Source organism: Gopherus flavomarginatus, chromosome 9, assembly GCF_025201925.1.
Source record: "Gopherus flavomarginatus isolate rGopFla2 chromosome 9, rGopFla2.mat.asm, whole genome shotgun sequence".
NCBI classification, from domain to species: Eukaryota; Metazoa; Chordata; order Testudines; family Testudinidae; genus Gopherus; species Gopherus flavomarginatus.
Window position 1 is genome coordinate 4,095,432 of NC_066625.1, and position 24,456 is coordinate 4,119,887.

At 49.8% G+C, this 24,456-nt stretch overlaps 1 protein-coding gene across 1 annotated transcript in view; it reads right to left on the reverse strand.

Moving 5' to 3' along the window:
- Positions 1-23,730, reverse strand: part of NHERF2 (NHERF family PDZ scaffold protein 2) — a 98,266-nt gene extending 74,536 nt beyond the window's left edge. The window contains exons 1-2 of the mRNA XM_050968770.1: positions 23,221-23,730; positions 13,258-13,518 (exon numbers count right to left, since the gene is read on the reverse strand). Coding sequence (XP_050824727.1) covers positions 13,258-13,518; positions 23,221-23,430 — 471 coding nt within the window. The 5' untranslated portion in view covers positions 23,431-23,730. The remainder of the gene's footprint in view (positions 1-13,257; positions 13,519-23,220) is intronic.
- Positions 23,731-24,456: the final 726 nt, after the last annotated feature.

A 24,456-nucleotide genomic window follows, 5' to 3' on the forward strand; every position in this document is an offset into this window, starting at 1 on the left:
GCAGCATTTCTCTCTCTGTCCCCCAGCCTGCAGACTGTCTGTCCCTACAGCAAGCCTGCGCAGGTCGGTTTCACAACCCCCACTTCAGAAACGGATTGGAACATGGTAATACAGCTCCCGGGGGATTTAGCAAAGTAGGTTGCTTGCTTATCCAAGCAAGTTACTGGAGTGGGGTAAATACAGGGTCTCACGCACGATACAGTGTATACACTGGCACTCTTACAGCCACCCCAAACATATTGTCTATTTCTTGGGCTAGATTTAAAAAGAAGCAATAATCTAAACGGAAAATTTGGCTTTGCAAATACCCATACTGCAGTGAGATAGGCTTTGATGCTCATTAGCAACACTCCTGGAACAGGGGTTGCTTTCACTCATTTAGCAACAGCTCATCCTCTCTGCGTTGGCTCCTCAATGATAGCTTCATCATTTCAAAGAAGCAAAGACGCTCATTCGTCCTGAAACCTCCTCCCTCTGGCTCCTTTTGCTCAGAAGCCGTGCAATGGAGGTCAATAAGGTTTGTTGGTTTTTTTCATGAAGGTTACAAAGGGGCTAATTAGTGCTGGAAACTGAAATCCCGTACATCTCTGCTAAGCCAGGTAAAGCAGGCAGCTACAGTTTAAGCTTCCTAGGGCTGCCCTGCTGGTGACCTGCCCTGGACCTTTCTAATGCAGCTCAGTGGAGCAGGGAGCCAAGAATTAGCGGAAACAAGTTTGTAAAGGATTTTTTTTAAAACCAGGGTGGAGTGTGTTTGTGCTCCAATGGTTAGACTATATATACACACAGGTATACATGATGGAGGTCTTCAGAAAGCTCTTTTCTTTTCAGACATGCACTTACTCAGACGTACAAAGAGTTAGCTAAGCCCTGAACAGCTCCCATTTCAGCCACCACCAAGAAAAAAGCACAAGCCTTTTGCAGCTGCAGCCAAGAGCGGTAGCAGACCCACATGTGGATGGGGCACCAGGCAGGGACACATAAGATGCACTAATTTTTGCGTTACATACCGGTACTTCCTCTGGACTGAGGAAGTTTGTCCCAAGCATCTAAGCCCTGGAGCAGTTCAAATTCCAGACAAGGACCCATTTACGTGACTGCCTGTCTTGGCCAACTGCAGAGCTTGAGCTGGGGATTTCCAGAGCTAAAAGCACACGTAGCTACAGCTTGAGCTAAAGAGCTGAGCTCCCAAGCGGCGAACTGTAACAGCCTCACATCGTCTGTGGAGCACCGAGCGGGCTCCATAACACACACTCATCAGTGCCTGACAAACACACGTGGGCCTTCTGCAATAGGCTACGTTGGGAAATCTCCCCTCACTGTATTAGCGTCATCAGTGCAGCTCCACCAAGGCAACAGAGGAGGAAGTGCTAGTGGAGACAGGAGAGGTTGTGGGAGTCCTACGCACTTGCAGCTTCCACTGATGCTACCACTAGTCAATCCGCGCTGAGGCAGCAAAAGGCTGATTAGAGGCCTTAGCAAGCACCTGGGCGCAGACACTGGCAGAAGGGGAGCAAATATATAGAAAACCGAGCAGGGAACTGTATTAAATCCTCCCATCAAGTCTCTTCCGCTGCTCAATGCCAAGGTTCTGATTAAGCTCCAGCCTCAAGGAAACCATCATAGAAGAAAGGCTGCGACTACCATGCAATGTTCACGACCATAACTGCTACAAAAATAGCAGCAGATCTTAAAGGGGCACTGTTGAGATTCTGCATATAAACAATACCCGACGTAACAGTTCTTTACCTGGGCTGTGGCAACACCTTAAACAGTCAACACAGAGATGATTTTAAAAAAAATTCGACTTTGCCTTTCGCTATTTATTATTTCTATTGCTGTAGCACCTAGGAGCTCCGGTCGTGGGGTAGGATCCCATTGTGCGAGGCGCTAAGCAAACGGAACAAAAAGACAATCCCTGCCCCAAAGACTTTACAGTCTAAGCACTTGGGCCGTTTCTTTAGCTTTGCATTTCACCCCGCTTGGTCAATGAACTGAGATTGTTCACGTTCACACTTATTGCTAGCCAGTTTCACATTGCAGCTTGCACGCTGAAACTGGGAGATCAGGGTACGTTTTAATTTTAAAACCACGCATCTCTTTTAACGTGATTTCATAACATAATTACTGCCAGCATTTCTGCCCAGCCGAGGTGTTGTTAAATCTTTCTGGACCTAAACTAAGTTGGCAAAATCCTCTTAAAACATTCATCGTTGCTCAATATTCTTTCAGTACTTGGGGAGCATTCTCGTAAGAGAAAATATTGCCAGCCTAGGCGGTTTATTTGCAACAGAAAAAAAAATTCTCATTCCTGACCCAAACAGAACTGTAAATATTTAGGGGCTTGATGTAAATATTTTATCTACATCTGCAGTTACTGATAAACTCTTGCTAGCAGCACACAAAGCTAGTACATTCTAAACCAGTATTTCTCTAGCAAAGAATACATCAAGTTTGTACCCGGGCACTAAACTTTTCGTGGGTTTTTATTACATCTCCAGCACATAGAAGGTTTAATAGCCACTGTCCCATCACGCATGGCTGGCACACTGAGGGTCAGTCAAGAAATCCACCAAAGAAACCTCCTTACTGACAGCCTAGTGCAGGGGTTGGCAACCTTTCAGAAGTGGTGCGCCAAGTCTTCCTTTATTCACTCTAACAAGTGAAGTCAGGCCAGCGGGAGCCGCGATCAGCTGAACCTGCGGACGCGGCAGGTAAACAAACCGGCCCGGCCCACCGGGGTGCTTACCCTGGTGAGCCATGTGCCAGAGGTTGCTGACCCGTGGTATAAGTAATAAAATGGCCAATGCATTTACCCAGGCAAGCAGGTGCTATGCAAACAGCAGCACTGAAGATGGTGAAGGCCTATGCCGGACACTTGGTATATACTCAGGCATCCACCGCCCATGCTGATGATGCTTCCCTGTGATGGGCACTCGAGCTAAGTTTCATTTAGTCAGATCCAAGCTCGGGGATGCCTGCATGTGTTGCAATCACACCTACTGACTGTCAGGCTGATGCTATGTTAGCACAGGCAGTTCTAGGCTTCCTCCATGAACGCTGGCCCTGCCAAGATGCCCCACTCCTGACTCAGTTGTTCATTGACAGACACGCGGCTCACCTGCCCCTGCACCGCGGAGGGCATCCTCAGCAGAGATGCCAAGGGTAGGATGGGCCATGGAGACCGAAATACCTCCTGCCCCCTTGCATTGGTCCTTTCAGTGCAAGGTGGAAACACTGGCTGGAGACACCGTGGGGAAAGCTTGTTTTCTGGACACAAGATGCCTTCGGTCTCCAGGCTGTTAATCTAGCACCTGCTACCACTCTGCTTTCTTGCTTTCAGGTTTTGTCCTTGATGTCACTTTTCAGTTCAGTGCATTAAGAGTCAAACCCTGGTAAGAGAATTGCCTTGCTTTCAGCAGAGCTAGGTAGGGCATTCCTCTGCTACGTTCAGGTTTAGCTAGTTTGGGGGCCAGTGGCCCAGCAGCGGTTCTGACCTGAACGGTGAACGGGTCATGAAGTTGGCCCAACCATTCCCACTCTCCAAGAGTTTCACTGCAGGAAAGTGGCAAGGAAAGCAGCGAAGTTGCATGTCACATGTTCCAGATGTGTGTCTTTACACAGGCACTGCCTGTGTGCAGCACAGGTTTCACGGTGCAATAAAGCAGAACCCCTGCTCTGTTCCTTCGGGAGCACTGCTACGAGTTATAGCCCCTCCACATCTGGTTCAACATTCCACTCTCCCGCCGCGGCTCTCATGGCCTGCACATGAGATTTGTTCTCGGAATGTCACTCTGTGTCAGGCCTTGGCCCCGCGCCCCCCCAAAAGAAAGACTAAAAGGCAGCTTCACACAGGGGAACTTTTGCAGAAAGTCAAATATCCAACTGTTTCAAACAGCTAGTTTTGAGCAGCTGAATCTACTGGGCGTAGTTAGCCTCTGGTGCAACCCCAATGACTTCAGTGCCACTACACCAGGGATCAGGTTGGCCTCTTAATATTCCCCCAGGGAGCAGTTCTGGTGTCAAAGAGCCGTGTCCAGCTGCAATTGTGCACACCTGGATTTGTGATCTCCAAGGGTAAAGGCTCAGGTTTCTCACGCCATTGAACATTTCCTCATACTACCACGACGTGCGCATTTTGAAAGTCACCCACACTGCTGAGCAGCATCCAGGCCAGAGCCCTGCAATCTTGTCTAGTACAGCTCCGAGCAAACCAGGGGGAAACAATAAGCCAGCCTTTTACACACACTGCATTTGGGTATTTTGTTAGCATCTTATTCCCAACTGATCTATTTTTCCTATAGGGTGATCCTGCCGTCATCCCCAAGGTGCATTTACAATAAAAACAATGGCTCAGCTGAAATGACATTAAAAACACACTAACAGCTCCTGCTGAGGTCACACGCCCCACGTGCGGCCCTCAGCACAAACATAGTGACAAGTTGGGCCTTATATGCTGTCTTAGGACCAAACTGCAGAGATGAGGGCCCTCTTCTAATGCATCTGCCTGCAGCCCCACAAATCTAGGAGTCGTCAGCTCAAGTGTCCTAGCTGATATGCGAGCCACTAAATGCTGAGATACTCAACTTAGACACACATGGGTCGCCTAGTCTATTCAAAATCAAGAACCATCTGAACTTGGAAAGAATGAACATTTCTCCAGAGGAGCCCCACTTTCTATCAATACTTTGCATTTCTACGACCCTTCCACAGGGGATCTCACTTCACTAAAGCATCAAACTTGAGTCTCATGACCCCTGGTGAGGCAGGCCAACATTAATAACCATGTTTTGCAAAGGGAGAAATGGAAGCAGGGAGGTTGCGTGATTTGACCAAGGTCGCACAGAAAGACAATCCAAACACGACGGAGAAACTCAGAGTCCCATTAATCAGAGTTCTAAACAACAGCATCTTACAGTAGCTGTGTCCTTTCCTCTTCCAAGTTGCAAATGGCAAATTTCTTCTGTATCCCTCCAAACACAGATTGCAGTAAGAGGTCCAAATATACACACATGCTCACAAATTATATGGTTCCTTCAGCCAAGAGACCACGCTGTAATTTATGGGGTTTGACAGAGTGAGCCACAATGTATTAGTTAAATCGTACATTAATTTTACCTCCTGGGGAGAAATTTCTTGAAAGCCAGGCAACAAGCACACAGGCGCACCCCCCTACTCCAGCTAAGCAAAGCAATCATTGACTTCAAATCAAATGACAGTAAAAGACAGATTCCCCTAACACCTCCCATCAGTGCTGGCGAAGGGTGACACCAGAGGAGATAGCTTAGTGATTTAAGCAGCTGGTTTTAAACACCTACATTCCTTGAAACTGCCAGCTTAGCTCCAGCCCTATTCCTTCCAGGGCAAGGAAGTTGAGGACTTTTGGACAAGACCTGAAAACCCAAAGTATTTTCAGCTCCTTTAGGTCAGCGCCTTAAGATCCTTAAAGGGCACATTTGTCCCTGTGCATCTCTGTCAAAATCTCTCCCCTGTTTACCAGTGTGAGCTCCAGTACTCCAGAAGTGACTGCACATCTATGGTATATATATGTAGGGATACAGTTCACACCGTATTTTGAGATCCAAGGTGCTCCACAAAGAGATGTTACTACCACGCTGGGGAGAGGAGCTGACATCTGAAAATGATGGTACCTAATGACATGATTCCATACTCACTTTCTTTTTCCTGCAGTTGGCCACAATGGAAATGGAACAGAGCTGAATCCCATCCTAATTGCTCTAATGATAACTTGAGATAATGGCTGAGCACTGGGAGATGCAGGAGAGTTTGACGACAGAGACTCACTAAGGATTAAGGAGCCTCATTGTTACTAAATAGTTACTGCCGTCAACAGGAGAGGAGTCTGTACTGGTTATTGCCACAGGACACCACTCCTGATTTAGTGGGAGAAGTTCTCCTTTGAGATCTGGACTGAAATTCCCCATTTTCCTCACAGGTTCTGCATCCTGCATCCTCGAAGGTTTGCATGATTCAAACATAAGTTATTGGGTTCAGTGCAGAGATAACCGTGTAAAACTCACTGGCCCGTGTTATACATGGTATGACTGATCTAATGGTCCCTCTTGACTTTACAGTCAATGAATCTATTAATCCCCTGCAGCATGGAGAATCGAGGCTTGGACTCTCCATGCTGCTCCACAGGGAGATCTGGACCTTTAAAAAACAAAACTTAAACTCAACTTTACTGGAGGATAAAAAATTTCCAGCAGCAGTTAGAAGAGACAGACCTCCCAAACACAGCCATCCCAATCACCCCACTCCCAGTCACGGCCATCCCAAACACTGGCTCAGAGCATAAGGTTCCCATCATCAAAGGGGTTGCCGACCTGAGGGTGTTGGGGTCAAGGGGGTGAGTTATTACTGGGGCATATCCATCTCCTATTCTTGGATCGTTCTCCTGCACTCTGGCCGTTCTTTCCCGTGGAGTGAGCAGGGACAGGCGTTCTGCTTTAATTTCTGTCCTACCAGCCCCTGATGCTCCTGGTGTCTTTCCCCCACGCACTCGGCTCAGTTCTCCACAGAAGATGTCTGCGGCTACGTCGTATGAAGGACGCTACTCTAGTCCAAAGGAATTGCATTGTATCGGATTGTGAGAGAGAACAAACGACCGGGGCGGCCTGCCGAAGAAAAGCATCCTGCAACCACGCCATCCCGTTCATGTGGGATGGCTCCCCGTTTGTTCCCAGGGCATGGAATGGCAGGGCTCACTCTAGTCAATGACATAATCTTCTGGCCCGCAGCCCTGCCGATCAGCTGTTTCACAGCAGCCAGGGTGATTGTAATAAACGCTGAATTGTTCAGCACCCTGACGTGGTTATTTCAAGGGACACAGTCCTGGGCAAGTTGACCTATTGGGGACACGCTGTTGGGGGTGGGTCTTGGAGGCGAGAGGGTGGTTTGTTCTTCCAACGTAAGGCTGCTGCAGTGTGAAAAAGCATAGCTCCCAGCCTGAACAGCCTGCCTGTGCAATCCCTCAGGGAGTTAGGATCCCCACTGCATCCATGTACATTACACACGGTGCTGCTCCCCACGCCTGCTCTAAAGACGTGGATGACAATGGAGAAGGTACCTGAGCTCTTTTGAAAGCTGAGTTCTTATCTAAGCTCTCTGGCTCCTGTGACTGGAACTGACCTGGGGAACAGAGCCACTGGGCAGGACAAGTCCACGTCCTTGTGTTGCATGACTGTGCCCACCATCAGTTATGGAGTAACATGACATGCAGGTTTCAATCTGCTCCTGTGTCCAGCACATGACTGCTGGCACTGCCTTGATGCAACCAAATCCTGACTTCACTTGTACGGGTGGAACCAAGGGCAAAATTTAGCTCATAGAAATTAAAGACCAATTATGTCCCAACTACTCTCTTCCCCTTCTACCAATGCTAGATTATGCCCTACACCAGGGGTAGGCAACCTATGGCAAGGGTGCCGAAGGTGGCACGCGAGCTGATTTTCAGTGGCACTCACACTGCTCGGGTCCTGAGCACTGGTCCGGGGGGCTCTGCATTTTAATTTAATTTTAAATGAAGCTTCTTAAACATTTTAAAAACCTTATTTACTTTACCTACAACAATAGTTTAGTTATATATTATAGACTTATAGACAGAGCCCTTCTAAAAACGTTACAGTGTATGACTGGCCTGCGAAACCTTAAATTAGCGTGAATAAAGCAAGACTTGGCACAGCACTTCTGAAAGATTGCCGACCCCTGACCTACAGTATATTCTGAAGTCAGGAGTGAAAGTAGAAATAGGGACTTACCGGTACAGGGGTGGGTTGCGGTCAGTTCTGGCCCCCAGAAGGGACGGGGCCTTGGGCGGAAGGGGCAGGGATGGGGGGTCAGAGCAAGCCCCGGCCCGCCCTGTACCGGTAAGTGCCCCCCACGCTGGGGTAGCAGTGGCAGTCAGGGGCTCTGACAGAAGTTTAAAGGGCCCAGGGTCGGCCACTGCTACCATCCTGGGCCCTTTAAACCACTGCCGGAGCTCCTGGCTGTCGCTGTGCCCCAAGGCTCTGGCAGCAGGGTTCCGGCAGCTGTTTAAAGGGTTGGGGCCATAGAGGCAGTGGGAGCCCCGGGCCCTTTAAATAGCCCCCAGAGCCCTGTCGCTACTCCAAGGTTCCGGGGGCTATTTAAAGGGCCCAGGGCTCCTCTTCTTCTACTGCCCCGGCCCTTTAAATAATCCCCGGACCCCTGGGGTAGCAGCAACGGGGCTTCAGCAGCTATTTAGAGGGCCCAGGGCAGTAGAGGCAACAGGAGCCCTGGCCCTTTAAATAACCCCCAGAACCCCACTGCTGCTACCCCAGGGCTCCAGCAGCAGGTCTCTGGCAGCAATTTAAAAGGCCTGGGGCTCCAGCCACTGCTGGGGGCCCCAGGCCCTTTAAATTGCCACCTGGGGCAGCTGGGCCACTCCAATACGCTGTACCAGGGCATACCAGCTTACTTTCACCTCTGTCTCCAGTCCAAGCTATGGGACTTAGACCACTTCCCTTGCAGGACCTCAGAGGGATTAATTTTTTTACTAATATTCAACCTAAATTTAGCTTTTTCCCCATTTCAGCCCATTACTTCTAGGTATAGTCCTCTGGGCCCCACTGAGCAGTTCCTTAAAAGGACCATGTCAGTAATAGCTGCGTTTCTGTCACTCTGCGTACCTACAGGAGACGCTGAGGATACACTCATGTTACGACAATCAAGCCAAAGTCAACTACACCATATAAGACACAAATGGATCAAACCCTACCCTGAATCTGTCCCATGGGGGTTTTGCCACTGACTTCAATAGGAGCACGTTTGGGCCACATGGTTTGGTATAATAGAAATACTGCATTTTCCTCCCCCTTATTCATTACCCTTCTTTGACAAAGTCATTTAAAATGTTTCGATCAAATCTGAAATGATACAGGGCGACTCTGGTTCCAAACACGCCGTGTCTCCGGGCTGCCAACACAAAGTTAGGGCTTGCCATCAGACACAGCGCACACGCCTGTGTGTGTCCATTATTAATCAATCTGCTATTCTCTTTCATCACTCACCTGTCAGAGACGGAGTGCCATTGTCCTGCCATGGATGCCCAGGGCTTCCCAGTCCTCCATGCTGTTTATCCCTCCCTGTTTACCTCTTTCTGCCCCCCTCCGAGCTGAAGCCGTGTGAGTCCTGAGGCTGTCAGATGGGCCAGAATACCAGGATATGGTGGTTAAAATCACGTCTTTGCCTCTTGACTATCAAAAGCCACCTCCTCCACGTCCAGCTTTCATGAAGCATGGAGGGGTCGTTAGATCCCCATCGCCTTAATTCTTTGCTAGCTGGGAAAGGGAAATCCCACTGTGGTTTCAGGCAGACACTGAATCAATACTGTATCTACCCAGCTTCCCAAAGCTCCGGCACTGGGGGCGGGGGGAGGATCCAGTAATGATACCTGATCACGCATTAACAGGCAACCATGCCTCCCACAGAGCGATGCCAGTACAATGGGCCAAGGTTCGTAATCCCTAGAGTCCTGCAGCCACACCAATCATGAATTCCCCTGGGAGCCCCAGGACCTTTCTGCAGAGGCCTGGTGTTTTCAGTGGGTGGTGCTGAAAAGCTGATCACCAGCCGGAGGGGCCAAATCTAATCTTACCTAGAATACCAAGAGCAAGTGTATGAAGCAGTGCAATTTAGTGGCCTGAACATGGGATTCAAGGCCCCGAGTTCTAATCCCAGAGCAATTAGTTGCTGTATGACCTTTGGCCCCTTCAGAAACACTTCCCTCCCCAAGAACAGTTATTTCCCCATTCATCATATGAGGAGAACGACATTCATTCCCCATCCCCCAAAGGCAGCTAGTGACGGGCTGTAAAAGTACTTTGAAGCCGCTGTCAAGTTTGAAGTGTTGTATGAAGAAGTGATGCAGAAACCACCTGCAGCCTCCGTGGTGATCCCGAGGAGAGGACAGCAGAGCAGCATGATTAGAGGAGCTCACAATATGACCAGGACCCTCCACTGCAGGGGGGCGGGGGGGCATGACAGCTGACAGATATTCACAACAGGACTCGCTGTGCCAGGCCGGGCAAACAGCACACTCCACTGCACTCCGGATTTCAGAGTACTCGGCTCCCTTCCCCAGCAGTTCATTCCCTGCCCCACCCAGGTCATGCTCTTTTCAGCACACAATGGGTTTCAGTGTGGGTGGGAGCGGGGGGATCAGAGCCATGTTTCCCAAACAATGGGAGATGGACAAGAGGTTTCACTTTCAAGGAGGCCGAGCAGGGAGCCTGGGAAGTCACTCGCTCTGCTTTACTCCAGCCTCATTCGCTTTGGTCACATGTCGGAGCGCAGCTCCTGACTCTCCTCGCTGCACCCAGCAAGAGGCCCCAACCTTCAATCTCTCCAGGCTGGGCGGTCTTGGTTCCACGCTCTCTCGAGCCGTTTCCCTTCATAAACAAGGAGCGGGACCTAATTTGTGCTGCTCTGCTCACCTCTGACCCCGTCCCCATCAGGGTCACTGACAGACCCAGCGCTGATAAACGACTTTGGGTGCGGGAGGGTGGGTCCCGCGGTGCTCATTCTTCAAAGGGCCACCCAGAGAAGGGGGACAAGGGTGAGAGAAACAACATTTAACTGGAGCCGTTACACACGTCGATCCATCCTCAGCATTAACCGAGGTCAGTTCTCTCGGCTTCTGGAGACCGTAGCAATCTGCCTCAAGCCACAAGTACATACCCACAGCCACGGCATCAGTAGGCAACCCAGGGACCAGAATCTGTGATCTAGGGCTGATTCACAAACCCCTTCCTGCTGCCTGACCCGTTAACGGGAACCCCGAATACCGGAGCAACCCTGACATGCTCCATCCAGTAGAGGGCACTGAGGCACACACCACACCGCCAGGCACGTGGCATGGACTTTTGGAAACTGGAGCCCTAATCTAGCAAAGCAACCTGTATGGTCTGACGGCAAAGCCATCTCACTGAGCTTCACGCACCATCGAGCTGTTCAGTTTTGCTTCTAATCTGGGCCCCCTCTATTACTGTGCTTGGCCTGGGAGAATAGAAGCCAAGTCTAGAGGAGGCCAAACTAGGACTGCTTGGAATTATTTCTTGGACACTCTTTACAACTTTTACAAATCAATTCTTTGACAAGTTTCTCCTCCCCTACCCCTTTCTCTGCTCAGTTCTCAGAAGAACACCCACTCTTTGAACCGATTGGCAGATTCCAAGGCTGGAATCGTCTAGTCTGACCTCTTGGATAACACAAGCCAGATGAACACAGTAAAAAAAAAAAAAGAATTGTATATGCCAGGGTGGGCTAGAGAAGCTTGTGCTGTGCTGTGATCTAACACAGCACCTTCGACTGCCTGACTACCCTGACCCTCTGCGTCTCACAGACCTGCTCCACCTCAGCAACCAGCTCAGGATGTTAGGGATAATGCTGCTGACCTCCTTTGGAAAGTGCTTGGATATCTATGGATGAAAAGTGCTAGATAAGAGCTAGAGATTATTGTTATCCAGGCCTTCAGATCATTTCAAAGTAAAACCACGTTGCCTCTGGTCTCTCAAGGAAAAGAAAGGCAAGTCCCATAACAGAGCCAAGGCAGCTTGCAAAGCCTCTGCAAGAGAGTCTACAGGCCTCTGTATCAAAGGACGCAGGCCACCGTGTCTTTATACTAGGAGCAGGGAACGCACGTTACCCCTGCAAAGGAGGCAAGAGAATCTAAGCTGCCGCTTCCCTCTCTCCCCAGAGGGAACTACGCCACAAGTCTCTTGCTCCAACAAATTCAGACATGTTTATTTGTTTTTACTATTTAAAACAAAAAACAAAAAACCACGCAGATTTGAGGGCTGATCAGAAGGGCCCTGGAAAGTGAAACTGCTGCTCAGCCATAGGACAAGATTTGCACATCTGGTGCGCCAGTGAACCCCCAGGCTGGTCTCGAGAGACCACACCTAAAATCTGAGCATTCAAGCTCTGTGATCCATTCAGATCTTGGCCTGTCTGCTGCCAAGGGGAACAGGACAAAGACCCACCGCACAGTCATCAGACGGTTGTGACCTTCAGTCACTAACAAAGAGGGGGTGGTTTCATCGTTCAGTGAGTGAGCCGAGCTGTGAGAAGGGGTTTCCCAGCTGGGGCAGGGATGTTTGCAATAAGAAGTCCTGGGGGAATTATAGCCCATGGATGGGTCATAAAACAATCAGCACAATAACACGCAACATCCTTGTGCTGCTTCTGCCAACATCCCAAGTGAGCAAGAGCAGCCTGGAATGAATCCCTCCTGCCTCTCACGGAGCACAAGCCCGTACCGCCACCACGAAACACTGCAGCCCTGGAAACCACACATTTTCCACCTCAAATTCTTTCCCTCTTCACAGAGTTAATAAAAGAAACTTTGCCAAAGATCTAACGAGGCAAGAACCATGCAGTTTGTAAAGTGGCTAATTCTCTCCCTGTTCAAACAGAAACAGCATCACAATAGCCCTTAGGGTTCCCTCCTCTTCCCTGCATGGAAATACAAGGAGGGGGACAAACTCATCATAAGCCTCATGGCTTCATTAGATGCCCAGGGTCCCTACATTTTCCGCTGTGGTCTTCAGGGTAGAGGAGGTAGCAGAGAAGTTGGGACAAAGAGGGCAGAGCGCAGCAGGTGGCCATGGTTCTGTGGGTAATCAACCCTCCAAACGCAGCTAACTCTACAGTTCACTGCAAGCTCCCTTCCACCCTCTCCAGACAGCATGGCTGGGCCAGTTGCTGTACTGCCAGCTCCTGCCTATGTTCCTCCACAGCCCCTGGGACCAGAGTATCCAGCAGGAGGTAACGTAGTTTCAAGCAGCAATAGCTTTCCCCGGGTCTGAGGGGAGATTGCCCAGTGTTCGGAGAAAGGAGACAGCACAAAGCCCAGCGGGGCGGGGGGTCCTTCCCAGCTCCTCCCCCAGCCACATGATTTTTTCCAAATGGCTGACAAAGTGCACAGAATTTCTGCAGATGGGAAAGTGGCTGCCCTGGGTGCAAGGGGTCTCCCAAGCAGCCACTTTCCCGGCACTTGGTCCCAACACAGCTCTCAACAGGGTTTTGTTATTTCCCTGCTAAGCACAACTTGATGCACATCTGGCGGTAGCTGGGCAGAGGCCAGGGTAACACAAGGCTGCAAGAAAACAGCAGGGGACTTCACTCGGTAACCATCTGCAGAAGCATCAGTTGGACCAGAGCCATCCCACTAGAGCATCTCTCCCCCCCTCGCCAGGCTATTTATCCCTGTGCATTTACCTTCTTCACGCTCTCTGAGGTGAAGCTGTGCGACGAGTGACTCCGGAGGCTCCCGCCGCTCAGATCCAGCTGCGGTTTCCAAACGTCTCCGTTGTCGCTGCCAGGCGATTTGGCTGGCGACGTGTTGGAGTTCACCGGGATCCCAGCGTGCACCATCTCCTCAGTGCACGTCAGCCGCAGGCTGCACAGGTACTCGTCTGTCTCCTTATCCACCACCAGCAGGCGGGTCTCAGACTCCACTGCTTTGATGCGTTGCACCACCTGGAAGGGAACAGAAAGGAGAAGAGAGATTTAGTCAGGCAACTGCAAACCAAACTGCATGATCCACAACCCCCAGGCCACTCTCCCCGATGCAGCTGCTCTGCAAGGACGGGGTCTCAGCACTCTTATAATGAGAATCTTGCCTAGGAACTGATAATCCCCCCCACACACAAACACACACATACCCCTCTCTCTCTCATATTCCCCAGAGTGCTGAAATATTTGATTCTTCCCCCCACACACACATATCGTTATGAAAGAAATGATCTGATTCTGTGCCTTCATCCTGGCTTTGTGCTACAAGACAACAGAGCTGAGGAAAGCAAATGACAGCTAAAGGGGCTGAGGATAGGATCTGGGGTCCGTCACCCCTAAATCCCTGCTCAGAATCCAGCTCAGGTCAGTAGGGAATGAATTGCTGTCAGGAGATGGTTTGGGATGGCCGGGTTTGGCTGGGTTTTGTTCTTTAAACTGAGGGACCTGATGAAAGGAGCTGGTGGCATCCGGCCAAGCTAGTGAGAGGAAGGACAGGTTGGAGGTGGGAACGGGATACTTGGTACCTAGTTTCTACTCCTGGCTCTGCCACAGCCTCCCCTGTGCTCTCGGGCTAGTCTCTCTGTGCCTCAGCTCTGCCACCTGTACAATGAGGTAACAGCTCTGCCCTCCTCACAGGGGAAGGATAAATACACTGATGCCTGTGAAGTACCTGAATACTATGGTGACGGGGCCAGATAAGTTCATAGATAGGAGCAGACAAGACTCCACCGACAAAGCCATCCAAACAGCTATCAGCTGGTCCCTGTGTGGTGATCTCAGAGGACAGACTCTTATAGACTGAACATCACTTGACCTTCTATCGGGGTCTCCTGTTTAGGGCAGGAGGGGCAAGGATATTGCTGGGAAACTTGCCCTCCAGCTGGAGCGAAGCAGCCCAGGCTCCAGATGCTTATAACCCCCAGATCCTTTTCAACAGTATGACCACCTAGCCAGTTAGTCCCCATTTTCTGGTTGTGCATTTGATTTGCCCTTCCTAAGTGAAGTAATTTGCCCTTATCTTTATTGAATTTCATCTTGTTGAATTCAGATCAGTTCCCTGATTTGTCAAGGTCATTTCGAGTTCTAATCTTGTCCTCCCAAGTGCTTGCAACCCCTCCCAGCTTGGTGTCATCTGCACACTTTATAAGCACTCTCTCCACTCCGTTATTCAAGTCATTAATGAAAATATTGACTAGTACCGGAACCAGGACTGACCCCTGTGAGCCCCCACTAGTTACGCCCTCCCACACTTCCCTAGTTTATGAGAATGTTATGTGCGACTATGTCAAAAGCATTGCTAAAAAATCAAGATCTATCATGTATACTGCCTCCCTCCTATCCGCCAGGCCAGTAACCCTGGTCTGGCATTTTGTTCTTGACAAATCCATGCTAGCAATTCCATATAATCCCATTATCCTCTAGGGGCTTCCAAACTGATTTTTTAAATAATTTGTTCCATTTTCTTTCCAGGTTTCAAAGTTAAGATGACCGGTCTATAATTCCCTGGGTCCTCCTTGTTCCCCTTTTTAAAGATAGGCAAACCTAGTAACCTTTCTCCACTCCTCTGAGACCTCATCTGTGTTCCACGATTTGTCAAAGATAATTACTAATGGTTCTGAGATTGCTTCAGCTAGTTCTTTAAATACACTAAGATGAATTCCATCAGGCCCTGTGCCGACTTGAATACACCTAACTTATCTAAATATTCTTTAACCTGTTCTTTCCCTAGTTCGGCTCGCATTTCTTCCCCTCCGTGGTTAACGTTCATTGCCTTGCATATCTGGTCACCATCAGCCTTGTTAGTGACGACCGAAACAAAACAGGCACTAAACACCTCAGCCTTCTTGATGTCATCAGTTACTCGCTCTCTTTCTCAACTAAGTAGAGGTCCTCCACTTTCCTTTGTCTTTCTCTTGCTCTAATGTATATAAAGACCTTCTTCTTATTGCCTTCTATGTCCCTTGACAGGTGTTTCTGAGTTTGTCCCTACATGCTTGTGCTGTTCTTGTGTACTCCTCCTTAGCAGGTTGTCCATGTTTCCACTTTTTGTAGGATTGATTTTTGAGTTCCAGGTCATTAAAGAGACCCTGATGAAGCCATATTGGCCTCTCCCTATATTTCCTTCACATCAGGATAGTTTGCAGTTGTGCCTTTAACGGACTCTCCCTGAGAAACTGCCGGCTCTGCTGAATTCCTTCTTCCCTTTAGGGTTTCTTCCCAGGGAACGTTACCGACCAGTTCTCAGAGTTTGTTAAAATCTGCTTTTTTTAACTGCACTGTCCTTATTCTGCTGCTCTCACTCCTTCCTTCCCTTAGAATCAGGACATGGATCATTTCATGATCATTTTCACCCAAATTGCCTTCCACCTTCAGATTCACTACCAATTAATGTTTAACCTGCCTATGGCCTGCAGCTTCAGTTGTTCTGATCAGGGTACAGGACATGTTACAATCACCAAGGTTACAAGTGACAAACAACCCCACTGCTCAATTACCTAGCATACCCCAGGCCAGGTCACAGAACCTGCATCCACAAACGGAAAACAGCCCGATGAGAAATGTATACACTGGAGACACAGCTGCTTGTCCCTGCACCAGCAAATCCACTGCGCATCAAAAAATCATGTCACCCTCTGCATTGTCTCGTATCTGGAGGCAGCATGGCCGGGGCTCCCATCCATAACAAGAAGCCAACCTGAGGAGAAGCTACCCAATCAATCCCCAGAAAATCCCTGCTGCTCCCTTTCAGATCTGCTTAGACAATTCATCAGACTCAGCTGCTCAGAGAAACCAGAGAAGCAGGGACAGTGCACATGAGATTGTCCAGAGATAGAATTAGTGACAGAGAGACAGCCCTGCCATGGCAGGTAAAGCATGGGGAGGTGCCACTCCAGCTGTTCTGCTGGCTGGTGTGGAATTAGGGGGCAGGGTCTGGCCAGCCCCCATCCAATCCTGGTTGGGAAGATGGCATTATCACTGTTATCAGCAGGGTTCTCGCTGCCCTGCATGGTCCCTGCAGTTTATCTTAAAGCCTCAGCTCCCGGAGGTAACGGATACCATGAGAAAATCAGCTTTCATTCACAAAATTTCAGCCCTTCTGGCTGCAGAGAAAAGACAAGGAAGCATTGGCCAAGTGCACCTAAAAGGTTCAGAAGGCAAATTAAGAAGAACACAGGGTGACCAGACAGCAAGTGTGAAAAATTGGGACAGGGAGTGGGGGGTAATAGGAGCTTATATAAGAAAAAGACCCAAAAAACGGGATTGTCCCTATAAAATCGAGACATCTGGTCACCACAGAAGAACACAAAGTTCTTAAAAAACAATCTCATGATTTTTTAGGCCGGACTTGTGCTTTTCTAAACACTCAGCACTACTCTTTGCATGAGATTTGAGGGGAGTGTAGACAGATCACTTGGGGACAAGATCAGTCTTCTGCTCTGCGTTTGTACCACATCCAGCCCATGGGATCCTGCGTAGGGCCTCTGGGCACTATTGTAACACAATTAATAGACAGCAGAGGGAAGGAGAGCTCTGGTCACCTTGACATTTTGATCATTTTTAAAGGTTTGGGCGGAGTTTCTTGCTTCACACCTCTCCTGAAAGGGCATGGCAGCATTTCCTAGTCTGCTCTTGATCTGTCAGAGCCGATAGGGAAGCACCTTAATAACTATGGCTGTGGTGACAGAGTTCTGCCACCCCCAATCTCAAAGGAGATATTGTCCTGTCCAAAAAATCCACTGTATTGTAAGTGCTTCTGTGCTGCCCAATGCACAGGCTCCAGGGTGACCTTTCGTCCGAGTGTGACAGATGCTCTGTACAGTGCAGATCAGACAGAACGGCAGATGGCCGAAAGGTACTGTGCTCCACTGCAGCACAGAGCCAGAGCCCAGCAATTAAGGACTTAACGCTCTAATGGGGCGAGATGGCTGTTCTGAATGGTCACACTTTACAGCTTTTTTCACAGGGAGTTCAGTGTTGGTCAGAGGTGCGAGCCCTCTGCTGAGCCAGAGAACAGGTCCCCCACGAGCAGCATTCAGGTATGCTTCCCTCACACCCCCTTCCCCAGCAGTGTCTCTTGACTGCGAGCTGATGGGCCACACACAAGTAAACATCCTCTATGGTCCACTCGCTCACTGCCAAGACCAACAGCAAGAGACCCACATGGTGCTCATTGTGACTGGGGTTTCTGCAGGCATTCAGTGATGGGACTGAGGCCTGGTCTTCTCTAGAAAGATATGGTGAAGATACGTGGAGAAAACCACACCCCTGTCTGACATCCCTATGCCGACATAACCCACAGCGTAGATACAGCTATGCCAACAGAAGAAGTTTCTACTGATGTAGCTAATGTCATTCAGGGAGGTGGGGTTCCTACACCGACAGAAAAAGACCCCATCCATCAGTGTAGGCTGCGTCTATCCTACAGTCTCCATAATGTAGACATACCCTGAGACCACAGGTCAGTGAGTGTCACTAAACCACCATTACCTGGGCAGTCACTTCCACTCACTCCCAACCTGGACTAGACAGGAACCAAGGATCTTGTGGTGAAAGATTCCACTTGACCTTCAAACTCTCAATAGCCACTCTGCCCCACCGGGCCTTTCACCCTGAAATCTGAGCCCCATCAGACAACCGCTTCCAAAAGAAAGCTATGCACTGGTCTAGCAGACAACAGGGGACTACAATCCAAGTGCTCTGGTTTCTAATCTAAGCTCTGACACTGATGGTCTAGGGGGACTTGGGCAAAGCACTGCACTCCCGTTTCCTTATCTGTAAAACTAGGGTTATAATAGTTACCTACCTAACGTGAATGTGGTGAACAGCAACAGACTCCAGATGTTAGAGGTGTAAGTGACCTATTATTCTGCTAGTTTCTGTCCCCAAGACCTAGTTGGGATTGTTCCCTATAACACAGTTTCTAGAACTTTGCCCAGTCTAGATTTAAACATCTCAAACAACAGGGCTCTCACTCCTTCCTCAGGGAGAGGCTTCAACCACCTCAGAGACCTCACGTCTGCCTCAGCATCGTTATACCTAGAGAGCACATGAAAATTCAGGAAAGAAACATCTTCTCACTTCTGCTCATCATTACATGCCCAGCCAAAGAAGCTGTTCCTGGTGTCAAGAACAGCATTCACAGGCAGCCTCCCTATTACCCACCCCCATAACGATGGGCTAGCAGTGTCAGGATTGAAAGCAATCGCTCCATGTCTGCAGTCTATGCACGTGCCTTATAGAAGGCCTAACAAACAGACTTGGCTTATTATGCATCTGTGTAATTATGCAACCTTCATTAACATGTTGAAGTGCCCCTGCAAAGAAGAGAAAGGCTGCAAAGGCTCACAAGGGGGTGTAGTGATGCCCGGTCACCAGGGCTCCAATGGTAATGTTTGCCATGGCGACCTCCCCCACACCAGTTCTAAACTGGCTCTGTTAAAACGACATTGCACAGTGACAGTCTATGTCCCTTTTCCAATGATTCCTCAGTTTACAGCTCAAAAGAGGCTACCCCAGCTGACACCGCTGCAGCCTCAACCTGGGGTCTAAACACCGAGGAGAGGGGTACTCAACATGCGGCTGGCGGCCAAATCCGGACTGCCAGACGCTTTTGAACAGACCACAAAATCTTTTCATTTATTTACTTATTAATGTTATTGTTATTGTGGTGTGAAAAATGTATCTCTGGTGTCTGGATCTTGACCAAGAAATCTGGACCTTGACAAAAAATAACTGAGTACCTCTGATCTAGGAGGTTCCTCTCTCTGCCCATATTAGCATGGCTGGTGTTAGCTAGGAGGGCGGGGGCTAGAGGACACCCAGACTTAACCAATTATCAGGTGTTACAACTACAACTTGTCTTGTCTACACTAGGATTTTAACCTGTGTTAGTCAACACAGCAGGGCGAGCACATGTTAAGTTGCCCGTCCCACAAACACTGGGAAGCAGGCTGCAATTTTGCAATGAAGACAGGAGCAAAGCACCTTGAACCTACTTCCTATGTTTGCTCTTTCTGCTTGCTTTAATCTACAGTTAGAAAAACAACGGAGGAACAAATAAATACAATCAAATGTCATCAGTTTCTGCTTCCTGAGCATGCAACAAAATTATAAACAAACGGGAACCCTCCTTTGCAAAAGGCTCTTTGCTACTGGCTGTTTCAGATGCAGGTGTAAACCAGTTATTAGCTCCAAGGCTGATGTCCCTAAGAAAAAAGAAAAAGCCAAGCAGGATTTGATCAACCGTTCACCGAGTCCAATATCCTGTCATCAACAGAAGCCAATGTCCGCTACATATCGTGTAATATTCCCACAATGTACATCGTTTTTCAGCACTTTGTCATGGAGGAAATTTTTTCCTGACCGCGAGAAAATTACCAGCTTATTGTTTTGAACTATGAGGGTTGGTAGCCCGGCCCTTTGTGATGTTATCCCAGCTAATGTGACTGCAGATGCTAACTCGGTTCATATCAATGTTGAATCCTTCCTGGCACATGCTAAGCTATCTGCGTTAGTAATACTCTGTAGCAGTGAGTTCCAGAGGTTAATTATGCCTTGCTTAGAAGAAAACATGGAGAGGATGAAATGTCTCTAGTTTCACTTGACCTACACAACTGAAAAGCCCACATATATCATACATGAAATTGATGCCTCAGCAATGTTGAATCAGCTTTCATTGTCACATCAGATTTTAGTATATAAAGTCTTCACAATTTTCTGGCGTGAGACACTGCTCGGTAGGTAATAAGAACACCCTCATCCACTCAGCAATTAGAACAGAGCAACAGAAGTACCCTGACTCCATTCCAAATATAACTGGAGGGGCAAGTGTTACCTTCTGCAGACAGCGCTCAGGTACACAGCATCGGCTTAATTAACGATCAAACAATAAAAGCCAGGCCCTGGCTGGGTGTCAGTTACACAGCACTTTAATGGCGTTATCACTGCTTGCAGCACACCTGGGGATGGCTCTGTATCTCTCAGCAAATCAGTCAGTCACTCCATATCTTTAGGACCCACTGTTGGCAACTAAAAACTGACACCCACTACTTCCAAAGTGCTGTTGGTTCCATGAAGCATGCAGACGACAGATCACAATGCTGCCCGCAGAAATTATTACAGGAGGCGCCTGCCATATGCTCCAAGCTACTAAAATATTCAACCCTGCAGTGCTCTGAAAACTACAGATAGACAAAGAAACTGCCCAAATGGGACTCGAAAGCACCAGGCTCTTGAAAAGCAAAGAGCTCTCCAATTCCGGCTAGAAGCTGCTTGTTTCTGGCCATTATTTTTCCAAAGTAAACTGTAGTGAATTCAAGTAGAAATTATGTGATAATAATTATTGTGAGCATTTACACAGTCTTTGCATCAGTAGATGCCGAGGTACTTTACACAGGTCAGTAAGCATTACTGACTGCACAGGGCATAACAGAAATACAGCAAGGAGAAGTGGCTTGCCCATGGTCAAAAAGTGGGTCAGTGGCAGAATCAGAAATAGAACCCAGGTCACCCAATTTCCAGCACCATGCTCAGAATCACAGAATTGGAAGGGACCTTGAGAGGTCATCTAGTCCAGTCCCCTGCACTCAAGGCAGGAGGCAGTATTATCTAGACCATCCCTGACAGGGGCTTGTCCAATCTCCTCTTAAAAACCTCCAATGACGGAGATTCCACAACATCCCTGGATAATTTATTCCAGTGCTCAGCTACTCTGACGGGAAGTTTTTCCTAATGTCCAACCTAAACTGCCCTTGCTGCAATTTAAGACTATTGCTTCTTATCCTATCCTCAGAAGCTACTTTCTGCTGGAATCTGTTCACCTACAACTCAGTGTCTGACTATGTTACAGCAATGCCCTGACCATGTCATAACACCCTTTGCTCTTTCCTACCTTGCCTGGCCTTGGCAGAGACATAACACGATTATTGCGCAGTTAGATGTCATCCATACAGACAAGATCAACCATGCTATAACACACTGTCGTCGTTGAAATTTACTAGGGTACACCGGATGCCCCAGCACGGTAAGATAATGTTGCTGTGTAGAGCAGGCCTAGAACTGTGTGAGAACCTATTTTACTGTAATACAATCGGGGATATTGCAGATTATGTATTCCTTATGCCACTCAATCTTAAATCAAACATTGCACCCTCGATAAATCTGTATGTTATTCCCTAATAACCAGAAACTTCTATGCTTAAACTCTGTACCGTTCACTTTTTCTTAACATCATCTTCATAATTTTTTTTAATCTACTGCTGGTCATCTGGCAAAGGGAAGCTTTTAAACAAACATTCAGAGGGAGGATCACCCTCCTAGCTTCTCTGCCCGCCCCCCAACTTTAGCACATTCCTGAAGACACCTTCCAAGGAGCCAGGGGAGCAGGGGATAGTAGGAAGGTTTCAGGTATATGTAGCAGGCTCCATGCTCCATTTGAAGAGTCAAGAAAAGACTCAGCAGGCTTAGAGTTCTGGTCCTTGTCCCAACAGGGATCTTACCCCCAATCAACTGCTTATCTCTGTGTGAATTACTCTATCCACCTTGTGGTACAGGGACCATCACCCAAAGAGAGACACTCTTTCCATCACGCTAGCTTCACTTGGAAACTTGCCTGGGAAATCCAGCAGAGAATGGGAAAGCTACTCAGAGTCTTATCGTAAATACACAAGCAGTTTTAGTGTCCAAACCGGGCACTGACAGATCCCCAGAAGAAAAACACCACCTGGGCAACCCAATTCAAAGCTGCTAGTGTAGGGCTCTGCATTTGACAGCTAAATAAAAAGCCTTGTTGCTAGACTGGACACAGCACTAGGAAATATACTGTAGGGAACAATCCTGCACTGGCAGGGGAGGAGGTGGGTTAGACGTGACTTGATAGGACTTTCCTGACTTTAACCTCTCTGAATATAAAGACATAAAAAGTGGGGGCAGCAGGGGGCATGTGAACCATTGGAATTACAGGAAACAAGTTAATGACCCAACATCAGGGCACCTCATTCCACCAGCAGGCGATACAGACACAGCAGATGAAAAGCAGGTGCTAAGGATTATTAACAAAAACTTTCCATGTCACTCTGGCTTCCCCACACCCAACCTCCAGCTGAAACCCACTAGCAAACAGCTGGACTGCTCAGCCCCACATTAACTGTCACCTGGCCGTCCCTCTTGTTCCAGCTCTTGAGTTGGACAGACAGAGGGATCCAATACGAGTTAGACTCTGTTCCAAGGCCCACGGACAGCCCATCTGTCCATGTGCAGCCCCTTCCCCAGCACCCACCCACGGACAAACAGACCATCCCCAATTCCCACAGACTGTCCACAGGAACCCCCTTACCCCAGCACCCACCCACGGACAAACAGACCATCCCCAATTCCCACGGACAGACCGTCCGCAGGAACCCCCTGCCCAGCACCCACCCACGGGCAAACAGACCATCCCCAATTCCCACAGACAGACCGTCCGCAGGAACCCCCTGCCCAGCACCCACCCACGGACAAACAGACCATCCCCAATTCCCACAGACAGACCGTCCGCAGGAACCCCCTTACCCCAGCACCCACCCACAGACCGACCATCCCCGCCCCAGCCAGACCGACTGCCCACGGCCCCCGCCCCAGACCCACACACCCACGGCGGGAGCCCTCCCCCCCGGCAGCCCTGCAGACCTGGTGGTGCGTCTCCTTCTCCACGTTCACCCCGTTCACCTCCACCACCCGGTCCCCAGCGCGCAGCGCCGCCGCCTCGGCCGGGGAGCCGGGCTCCACTTTGCGGATGAACTGGCCGCTCTTGCCCTTCTCGCCGTGCAGGTGGAAGCCGTAGCCGCTTTCCCCCTTGATCATGTGGCAGAGCCGGGGCTTCAGCTGGTCCTTGGCCATGGCTGGGGCCCTTCCAGCCGCGCGCAGCGGGAGCTTCCCGGGGGCAACCTCAGTGCCCGGGCGCCGAGCCCGGAGCGCCGCAGCTGGAGGCGCAGGGCCGAGGGACCCCGGCTGGCTCAACAAGTGGCCGCAGCTCCCCGGCCCCGGGGCGGCTGGTGCGCTCCCTGGCTGCGCCTCCCTCCGGGCACCTGGCGAGACGGGGGCCCTTACGCGCGGAGAAGCGCAGAGGCAGGAGCCAGGCTGCGGGGAGAGGAGGCGGCGGCCGGGCTGCTGCTGCTGCTGCTGCCGCCGCCGAGCCGGGCCATACCGCGTCCTCCGCCCGCCTCTGGGGTCCCCTGCACCAGCCCGCCCGGTGCCCGCGTGCGCCCCGCGCGGCCCCTCCGGCTCCGGCGCCCCGACTCGGCTGCAGACCCGCGCTGCTGCTCCGCTGCCCGCGGCTCTGACTGCTCCGGCCCCTGCCGCTGTTACTGGGGCTGCAGCGCCTCCTCCCCGCTGCTTACGGCTCCAAGTGACATTGCAGCCGGGGGAAGAGCTTGGAGGCCAGATGTGACCATGGCACCTCCCCCTGATGCAACCCGGAACCTTCCAGAGCTGGCTGGGGGGTCGAGGGGGGGATTATTATAGACTCCCCACCAAAAACATAATCCAGCCACATCCCAGCATAGACCTCGGGGCAGGGGGAAAGCTGTCCCATCTGTCTCATGCTCTTTGTGGTCTCTGTGAATTGGTGCTAGTCCTGTCCCATGGGACGTCAGGGAGGGGCGCACAGGAACACCACTGGTAGGTCCCCACCTGGGTCATGTCAAATAGGGGTGCAGGGAGGTCTGGCTGGGTCACCCTCTTTCCAAACCCTAGTGAGTTCTTTGCTGATCACACCAGGGGCCCAGCTAATCACTGAGTCTTGGTGAAAACCACTTGGTGAAGGGCGTGCTTAAAACTAGTCTTTATTTCATTCCAGCCCTTTGGCAGGTGTCAAAGTGCCACCCAGAACCAGTTAAACCGATCCAAGAGGGAAGCCAGCTGGCT